This window comes from Apteryx mantelli, chromosome 2 (genome assembly GCF_036417845.1).
Source record: "Apteryx mantelli isolate bAptMan1 chromosome 2, bAptMan1.hap1, whole genome shotgun sequence".
Classification (NCBI taxonomy): domain Eukaryota; kingdom Metazoa; phylum Chordata; class Aves; order Apterygiformes; family Apterygidae; genus Apteryx; species Apteryx mantelli.
In genome coordinates this window covers 76,670,816-76,680,708 of record NC_089979.1, presented here as the reverse complement: position 1 = coordinate 76,680,708, position 9,893 = coordinate 76,670,816, and the positions used below count along the sequence as shown (strand labels likewise).

The following is a 9,893-nucleotide window of genomic DNA, read 5'->3' as shown; positions in this document are numbered from 1 at the left end:
TCTCTATGACAGGATTCTTATAAAGGAAGGAAGTATGGAATTTCGGAAAAACTACAGTTTGTAATTGATGCAAGAAAATAAAAAGGAGATTGAACTGAGAAAAAATGAATTTATTGCACCTGACTTTAAAACAAGACATGACATTACTTGTATTTTCCACGTCTATTCTTTGTCCTTTTTGTTTTTGAGCTTCTCAGAACAATGATGTTTTCCTCTGTGTCTTGGGAGCACCTATCACAATGTCTGTACCAGAACTAAATACGGTCAAGGTCTACCACTCCCTCAGAGGTAGAAAGCCAAGATCTTATGCTCTAAGGACACTATGTCTATCTCCCGCTACAACTAGTTTAATAATGAAAGGCAAAAGCCTCAGAATCCTCAGGAACAAATATGTCATGGCAGGATTAAAATGTTGAATTGTTCAGAAGAAACAGAAAGAAAGAAAGAAAGAAAGAAAAAAAAACAGGACCTGCAGAAGCACCTGAAAGACTTGAGCCTGCCTAGCTTAATACTGAGAGATGATAGAACAGACATGCCTGGAATCTATCATGGTTTAACTTAAGTCCCTAGGTCGCAGAAAATGTTTTCCTGCAACAGAGTTCAAAGCACTCTCAAAATTTCCCTCCCCTCTATAAATGCTTGCGTTTCGGCTGGTAAAATACACAAAGCTTTTAAGACGGCTCTTAGATCACCACAGATCCTCACCAAGACTTTCAAAGGGGGTGGGGGTCGGCGTTGGGGGCAGGGCGGTTGGGGGCGGTTGGAGGCGGGCGCCGCGCGCCCCTTTTCTCCGGGCGGACCTCGCGCGCGGGAAGCGGCGGGGCAGACGGGCTGCGCCAGGCCGATACCAAGTCAAGAGAAGGGGAAGAGGGGGATGGTGTTCCCTTCCTTCCGCTTCGCTTTCCTTCCCTCCCCCCCTTCTCCATGCCCCGTTGAGCAACTCCATCCGGGTTCTTTCCCTGGGGGCGGTGGCCGACTCAGGGTCACGTGGGCCATGAGGGCCATGACACGAGGAGCAGGGGGGTAGAAGGAAGAAGCATGCAAGCGTGACCTGGATTATTGGTGCAGTGGTAGCACAGAGGTGCCCTACCGCTGTTGCAGTTAATTTTATGACTCGATGAGAAAGGAGGGATCGTGACTACTGAAGCTATCGCTGAGTCTTTCTGCCTGGGGCACAACATTCTTCCCCCCACGAGCTCGAGCGCTTGGTACGCGCCGGGAGAGCGCGCTTGCGCAGTGAGGGCCGGGCGGTGCCTGTGTGACTCAGGCGCTGCCATTTTGAGTGGTTGGTTCTGGCCGCGCCGCCTCTTCTGCGTTCGCTCCCGTGCCCCGGGCCGAGACACAGGCACAGATTGAGGCGCCTCCGCCCGCTCCCGCTGTCGCCTTCGAGGACCTCCCGGGACCGCGTGGGCGGAGAGAGGCTCTCTCCAGCCGCCTTCACCCTCCTCCCGGCCGTGCCCGTCCTCCGCCGCTCCGGGATCTCTATGCCCGCCGTCCTCCGTAGGAGCCACTAGCGCAGGGACCCGCCGCCGTTTCCTCCTCCCTCCGCTGCTGCCGCCGTCGCCTCTTCCTCCTTCTCCTCTTCCTCTCTCCGCCACCATTTCCCCACTCCCCGGCACCGGGGCGCTGAGCTAGACTATGGGGACCAGGCTGGGGCTGAGCAGCGGCAAAGCGGGCGGCCCGGTCACCGTGTCCACTGCAGCAGGGATGGGGGGGCTCCGCGGCTTCGTGGCTTTATCTTGACATGGCTCCTCTCCGTGCTGCTAGCAGCGCCGCCGCCTCCACTGCTCTTCCTGCGCCCGCCGGCTGCGGGTAGCGAGCAAGCCACGGTCTCGGTCTCTTGTCTGAGTCTCTCAGTCTCTTGCTTAAGTGGGGGGGGAATTTTGGGAGGGGTTCCGTTTTTGTTTTTGTTTTCCTTTCTTTTTTTATAAAGAGAGGAGGGGGAAATATTTTTCCGCTCTTCTTAATTTGGTCCGACGAATTTGCTAACCTAACAACTTTAAACCCCAACTAATCAAAATCTGGGGGGGGGGAAAATGTCTGGAGAGTGGAAGAAAATAACCTGATAACTGGGGATGTGCTTTTTGGGGGGAGGGTGTTTAGAGGTTTAAAATTGCAATTAGATTTGCAGTTAAAAAAACCTTGCAAAAATTTTGACACCAAAAACCTGGTTTGCAAGAAAAGCAGAAGCAAAACTCTCCATGTTTTCCAAGTTGTGACCATGAAGTGAGAGGGGGAACGCCGTGCTACTGTGGGTGTCCCGCTGCCCTGGGCACAGGCCACCCGCTGCCGCCTCTGCCGTCTTGCGTAGAGAGAGGCCTAAGGAGAAGCGAAAAGGATTGGCCATGCACAGCCTCGGCTAACCCGCTAACCGTGCTCGCTGTGGAGCGCAGCAGCAGCAGAGAGAGAAGGATCCCTGGGGGATCAGCAGCCCAGGGAGTGCGTGAGGTGTTGGGGGATGTAGGGCTCTCACACTGGTAAGGAGTCCGGTTTTGGGGGATTGATTCGGGTTTTAATCTCTAGGTGAGATAATACTGTCCCTTTAACCCCTGCCCACCCCTCATCTATGGCCATCATGATCCCTCTTCTCTTAGGCAGCAATAGCCTCAGGGCAATGATGTGCCTGATGATGAGCAGGATGAAGTTAGAAATGACTCCGCTGTTTTTCCTCTTTGCTCCCCTGCAAACCAGCACTGTGTTGTCTGTAGTTGATTTTGTTGTTGTTGGCAGAGAAATCTCATACCTCCCAGGATGTGCACTCCTCCTTTGCACTTTTTTCTCTGCTGTCCACCAAGTGTAATAATTCTAAAGGAAAAAAAAAAGACGGGCAACATAGCAATAGTGGAAATCTGAGAATAATAATCAGTAGAGTCATGAATCTGGCTGGGGTAAAACGCAATTTGTAATTTCAGCTTCTTTTTTTTTTTGTAAGCAGAGCAAAAATAACCCCCCCATGGATTGGGCTTGTGCCAGTTGCTTTTTATTGTACACATAAATCGTGATAAGATTTGGGGGGTTTTTTTTCATTCTCACCCACTTATTCCTGCAGCTAAACTGTTCACACAAATGTGTTTTCTTCAAAATTCTTAGGTTTTTTTTGGTTTATTGTAAAACCTGTTCTTGTCCAGCCATGGTTGGACAACTACTTATTTTGTTTCTTGACCCCTCTAATAAGGCATTCTCATAAAATATTGCCTGAGGTGCGTTTTTGGGTTACACTTGCGTTTTATCTATTCAGTCGTATTAGCAGGAATAAAATGACTTGTTTCTGTTGTACTTGAGTCTTATGAAAAAGTGCCCATAGTTTAGTGACAGTTTCCAAAGGCTTTAGTACCACCTGCATTACAAAATGGGGGACCCAAACTCCCGGAAGAAACAAGCTCTGAACAGACTTCGCGCTCAGCTTAGAAAGAAAAAAGAATCTTTAGCTGACCAGTTTGACTTCAAGATGTACGTTGCCTTTGTATTCAAGGACAAGGTAACTTGCCTTTAATGTTTCTCTCTTACTGTGTTGTATGTTGCAATGCAAGTTGTGTGTTAATTGTGCTGTGCAAAGTCTTGCTGGCCTGACACTGCTTGTGATTTATACTTAGTAAGTTTAATTGAATTTTTAACATTTTCTTATTGCTATAACATTCACCCAGTTTACATGTTCATCGTCATTTTGGCTTTCCTTTTTGGAATATTTGTAGTTTTGTAACACAGAGGATGCAGATGCCTCAATTAAAAGATTAGTTGGTAACTTCTGTGTTGGATAAATACTTATCTAAATTAATGTTGTACCTCACTAAGCCCAATAGGGGCCTGAATTACATAATTGTGTTTTTTGAAACAGTTGAACTGAGAAAGGAGAGCTGACTGTAATGTTTGCTAAAGTTACTGCATTTATCTGGTTAAAGCAGAAGGGAAGTGCAGGCAGTTGAAGAGAGGAGTCTCAAAATGCAATATTGAAATGACCCAAGCATGTAGGCATATATCAAGCTGCTGCTGCCGTTTGGGAAGGGAGAGGGGAGATAAAAGAGGAAGTCTTAATTTACTTGTCTGCATTGAGTAGTACCACTGGATACTGTGTATCTGGGCCAAAGTGGAGAGCTTGTTTGTATTTCTGAATCTAACTTACAATTCTAAGCTGGTTTCTGTCTACAGAAAGTGAGGAAAAGTTGGTGTAAACAAGTAGGTGTGCTGCACAGATGAGCAAGTGAAGATAAAAGCAAATGGCAACAGGATATATACTAAAATACATGAAAAGCATGTAAATAAGCTCTGAAATTGTTTAACCCACTTGAACATGTAGCTTTTGCATTTTGAGTGTGATAGTTGCATGTTTTTTAATGAAGAAACTATGTTCTTTTAATGCTTTTAGTTAAAAAGTTTCCTTGCATTCTTAAATTCAGTTTGATCTCATTCATCAGATCCAGCTCTGTCAGTACTAGAACTAGTGGGACATCATAATCTCTAGTTATTCTCTCATAAAGTGGTAAACTATTGGGTTAACTTTCTTGTGTTTATAGTATAGTTTATTCTTTTGTCCCATCTTGTGCTAAATGACCTCATGGATAACAAAACAAATACTACTGTTTTCAAAGAAATATGAAGGTTTAAGCAGTGGTAAGAGTTAGATTTTTCTTAGCTGATATGGGTGTTAATATGTTTATATCAACACCTTAATGGTTTTAGTGGCAGCATTCCTACTACTTTCTGGTTTCTTTGTAGAAATTCATTGCCAATGTCTATTTTAAACACTCTAAAATTTGTTTGTATCTAAGAGAACTGTAAGGATGTCCATCCAGTGCCTGTTTGCTTAAAGCAGGAGTTAAGCTCAGCCAAGGTTGATCAGTAAACATTTGTTTGTTATACATATTATGGCTCAGTGGGTTTCTTGGATTTTTTCAATAAAATAGGCCTTATTTGTCATGTAGTTCTTAATAGATAAAGGCTTCTTATGAATTGTAAGAAAGCTGTTAGTAGCAAGCAAACAATTTTTATGGCATTTCACATATACTAACAAAAATATTCTTTCATTTTTTCCCCATAGCAATATTTTGCCCATGCTTGAGAGATGCTGAAATATTCATAGAGGTGTAAAAGCTATTTAACAATTGAAGATGATCTTTCATTGAGAAATTTATGGCTTATAAATAACTTCAAATTGGATCCTGATCCCCACTGTTACTGAGTGTGGAGTTGAAAGACTTCATTTTCCATCAAATACCAACTTGAAAGTGTTTCACAGGGGAAAAAAAAGTGTTATTTGATTTACTGACAGAAGCTTGCATAGAGCTCTTGGTCAGCCCAGAGTCATATATTCCATATGATAAAACTTAAATCCTAGTAATGTTTAGATATAGCCTTAATTTTAAGGGTGCGCTGCAGAAATGTTTGCAAGATTGGCATGTAAATCTGTGCTGCTTGGAGGCTATAAAGTTCTTTTTTTTTTTTTTAACAGAATGTGGCTGGCCTCACTTGGTTCAACTTTAGCTGTTTTGTGTGTAACTTCTTCTATGATTTGTCTAAGTCCTAATTTACATAATGTGCACTTTATACATGAATGCTAACAGAAAATCAGAAATGCTGGAATAATCTGCAAATAGAATTACTTAGAAAGGATTGTAATCTTAATGTAACTGTATTTCTTTTGTTTTTCGTTTAGAAGAAAAAGTCAGCACTTTTTGAAGTGTCTGAAGTGATACCAGTCATGACCAATAATTATGAAGAAAATATCCTGAAAGGTGTGCGGGATTCCAGCTATTCTTTGGAAAGTTCCTTAGAGCTTCTGCAGAAGGATGTAGTACAGCTTCATGCACCCCGCTACCAGTCTATGCGCAGGGTAAAGTTATTCTTTACACTTGCTGAATTTTAATTTGAGTTCTGAACACGTGCTTTTTCTTATGAATCTTAGCTAATCCTGCCTTTCGGTTTTCTCAATTCTTCTGTTGCACTAGAAATCTGAGGGCATGTATTTGAGGTATAGTTTGAAGGGTAATGTATCACATCTGTTTGGAAATTTTTAAATTTACCTTTAATCTGTCTCATTCAGATATGTCTTAGGAACGATATCTTGCTGGCCTTCTCTCCCTCTTTTTTAAGTAGGTGTGTGTTATTTCTTGCTGTGACTCTTGCTATACAATTAAATGGGGTTTTGTGTGAATATTAGAAGGTAAATAAACTTTGCTAAGAACAATACTTTTTTCTTAAAGTTGGGGTTTCTATTAATTGGGTACTGATACTAAAATTCAACAGAAAGCAAGAAAGATTTTAGCTGTGCTAGGAGTAATACAAATGGGAAATTATATAAACATAATAAGTGGTAATAAATACTTTTAAATTGTGTATCTGTATATATAATCTGCTTATCTGTGTCTGGAGGGACTGTAAGTACAGAATTTAACTCTACTACTTACAGGATGTGATCGGCTGTACCCAGGAGATGGACTTCATTCTTTGGCCTCGTAATGATATTGAGAAGATAGTCTGTCTCTTGTTTTCTCGGTGGAAGGGATCTGATGAACCCTTTAGGCCTGTTCAGGTACTTTTTTTTTTTTTTTGTCTTCAATAAGTAACATATGTCTGGGGGGTGGGGAAGGGAAGTACTCTTCTTAACCAGTAGGTGGTTGTTGCTGAGTTATGGGACTTTTGTGAACATTAGAAAGTATGCTGGCTGGTTTTATTTGTAAGGCAGAATTTTATTTATAATTCTGCTTCCTATCACTATGCACTGTGATATTAGCACTGTCAAAACTTAAGTGTATGAAAGACCTTTGGAAATGACATATGTTTTTGTTAATATATACTTTTTTATATGCATACATACAAATATATACAATGTTAGTTGTAGAAGTCAATTAGACACAGCTGTTCTCAGTAAAATCAGATCTTTGTCTAAATATGATAATGTCCTGAAGGTTCTGTGAATATCTCAAATTGTTTTTTTTCCTTAAATGGAAAAGGAGCTGAGTTGGATGGAATTTTTACATTATAATTTTTGCCTTGAAATAAGCAAGTTTCAAACATACTAATTTTTCAGCAGCTGGCTTTAGCTGTGTACATTCAGATTTTTGAGCAACATTATATGCATTGTTTTCTGCACTGATTCTGCAATAATAGTAAATTGTTGGAAGAAATACACTTGGACAAAGATGTTCTGCCAGAACAAGTTCAATCTGTTTTCGTTTAGTCAGTTAAGGTTGCACCTTTGTTTGATTTGTTAACGTGTCATTGCTGTGATTAATGTCAGTGCAGGGGAATCCTTTTAAGTTGTTTGTTCCAACACTCAAATGCATAGTTGTCACTGCTGTCCCCAGTTTGTTTTTCACAGATGAGAAAAGAAAAGAAACAAAAGTGGTTGTAAAGCTCCAGAGTAAAGGAGAATAATTGGTTAAATGTGAGTTTTAGGTTAATAAATACTCGGTTTCCTTCTCCCACACAATGCAGGCCAAGTTTGAATTTCATCATGGTGACTATGAAAAACAGTTTCTGCATGTTCTGAGCCGAAAGGACAAGACTGGAATTGTTGTCAACAACCCTAACCAGTCAGTGTTTCTCTTCATTGACAGACAGCACTTGCAGGTAAGCTTATTCTGTCCCTCTTTTTCTCTTATTACCCACAGTGCGAGTTATTTTTAAAGAAGTGTGTTTTAATCATAAAGTGATTTTTTTCTTCTCAGGAGTATTAGTAATTTATTGCAAAATATTTAAGTAGAAAAAATGATAATGCATTCATGTTTGCATTTCAGTAGTTTCAGAGGAAGCTTATACTATAAATAGGATTCAGACATGCAAAAAAAGCTATGGGCCCCAGATGTGTTGCCACATAGAATCAGTTTCATGTTCTTTTATTAAAAAATTAAATATGTTTTAAAACAAATTTAAGTGTTTTGGAAAAACAAAGTTGTTTGGCTTAATCTGTATGATATTACAGAAATTATGCAAGGGAAGAATTAACAGCAAAATGATTAAAAGATTTTAGTCATTAAATATTGCAGGCTTATCTTGAGTTCAGGTTATTTATGCATCTGAAAGAAAGACTTTCAAAAGTGTGTCCTTCCCTCTCCTGCCCCTACTGCAGCAGTTGCAAGCTGGTAATTGGGCTGGGTCTGCTGGGGGTGCTGCTCTGCCTGTTAGGCTCATGTGAACTTTCATGTTTAATAGCTTTTTTTTTTGCCTTTAGACTCCAAAAAACAAAGCTACAATCTTCAAGTTATGCAGCATCTGCCTGTACCTGCCACAGGAGCAGCTCACTCACTGGACGGTTGGTACCATAGAGGATCACCTCTGTCCTTACTTGCCAGAGTAAGGTACTGGCCAGCAAAATGGGGAAGATCACAGAATGCAGCAGTGAATTTTCACTTTCCTCACCACTTTATTCTTTCAGAATTTAGAAGAAAATGGACTCATGTTCAGAACACTATACGTTGTGAAACTTGATCATCCTGGATTATTTTTTTTATCATTTGTATCTCAGAACTTTTAAATTTTTTTTAGATGTTTTCTGCATGGACCTTGTGAAAGAGAGGATGCTCTGCACACTTCTGCACAGCATCAGCATCTTACTAAAATGTGAAATGAAGGGACTGTACACTGAAACAAATGTATCTGAAAGCACAAGGTGATCATTTGTGATGGTGTTCCCATTTGTGCTGGTCATGCCCCCTAACATCTGTAATGTTAACCATCAGTATTTGGAGGGTGAGAAGTGAATGTAACGGGTATAAAAGCCTTATAGCTTTGCTGTTAATGATTGTATCAAAGAGCACTATCGGATTCATTTTAATGAACAGAAAAGTGGCTATTACAATAGAAAGTAAATGTGGGAAAGAAATCTTTTTTAAAAAAGCATCTCATTTAATGTGCAGGCATTTTTTGCCTTTTTTATTTTGCTGGGCCATGTTTAAGTTTACTGGCACTTTTGTTTTTGGATCTCTTTCCCCAAGTTGCTGTATAACTGTATGATAGTATTCTTTTGAGTTGGATACACTTATACAGATGAGGCAGACCTGGAGTCTGAAGTCGCTAAAGCAGCTAAAAATAAAGTAAAATATTAGCTGCAGAAACAATGTTGGTAGAGGATTATTTTTTCTTGAGAGTTGAGACTTGTAAACTTGCTGGTGAACTGTGCAGGAAATACTGGTTTCTAAAACATTTCTTAAGAAAAAGCCATTGAGGTTTTTTTCTTTTGGAATAGACATTATAAAACAATGTAAAATAGTGTTTGGAGTGTCAAAAGTTGGTTCTGAGAGAACATTTTAAGATTGTGCAATGATAAAAGGAAGACTACTGTATAGTTTTGATGACAAAGAAGGCTTTGCTTAAGGATTGAGTACTTTACTGGAGTAAAACTGTATAAGCCTGCTCCCTTTGGATAAAACTAGTGCTTACCTGTTTAAAACTTGTATTTAGCTTTTGTTTGGAATTGGAAAAAATTGGAACTTAAATAAATTAGGTGAAAGATGACTGGGTTTATTTATGGAAATCCTATGAATTGAATTTTACTAATATCCTATCTTTTGACAGTGTTACCCATTGCAAGCACTGAATATATACAGCTTGTGAGATGATGTTAAGATTAGCAAAGATTAGAGGCGAGGGCATTCTCCTGTAATGTATGTAGGGAAAAATGGATGTTTTAAAAATTAGCTGTCAAATTGAATTAATGGCATACTAGTATATCAGTAGATACATAGATATTTCCAATTCTTTGGTCATAATGTCCTACAGGTTAAACTGGAGCACACTAGAAAAACATTACCTGAAAGCTGCAACATTACATTAATACATGCCTCAGCTTACAAAGAAAATGTTGCTACTCCTGTTAATATGACATTTTAGGGCAACATTTTGAAAATTCCACTGCACAGTATTCTTTGTGTAATGACTTTTTAGAAGATTTGGAAATC

The 9,893-nt window shown here is 40.2% G+C and overlaps 1 protein-coding gene across 1 annotated transcript; it reads left to right on the top strand.

The window, feature by feature from the left end:
• Positions 1-1,266: 1,266 nt before the first annotated feature.
• On the top strand, positions 1,267-9,450 carry C2H6orf62 (chromosome 2 C6orf62 homolog). Its single transcript, XM_013941123.2, has 5 exons — positions 1,267-3,478; positions 5,651-5,827; positions 6,404-6,526; positions 7,432-7,566; positions 8,168-9,450. Exons 1-5 carry the CDS (start codon positions 3,350-3,352, stop codon positions 8,291-8,293), a joined length of 690 nt encoding a protein of 229 aa, XP_013796577.1. The 5' UTR covers positions 1,267-3,349; the 3' UTR covers positions 8,294-9,450.
• Positions 9,451-9,893: the final 443 nt, after the last annotated feature.

Excerpts from the sequence above, each read along its gene's own strand:
- C2H6orf62 (XM_013941123.2), top strand. The coding sequence starts at position 3,350 with ATGGGGGACCCAAACTCCCGGAAGAAACAAGCTCTGAACAGACTTCGC. Across the intron at positions 6,527-7,431 it reads AACCCTTTAGGCCTGTTCAG|GCCAAGTTTGAATTTCATCA; the intron begins GTACTTTTTTTT and ends CACACAATGCAG. Across the intron at positions 7,567-8,167 it reads TTGACAGACAGCACTTGCAG|ACTCCAAAAAACAAAGCTAC; the intron begins GTAAGCTTATTC and ends TTTTGCCTTTAG.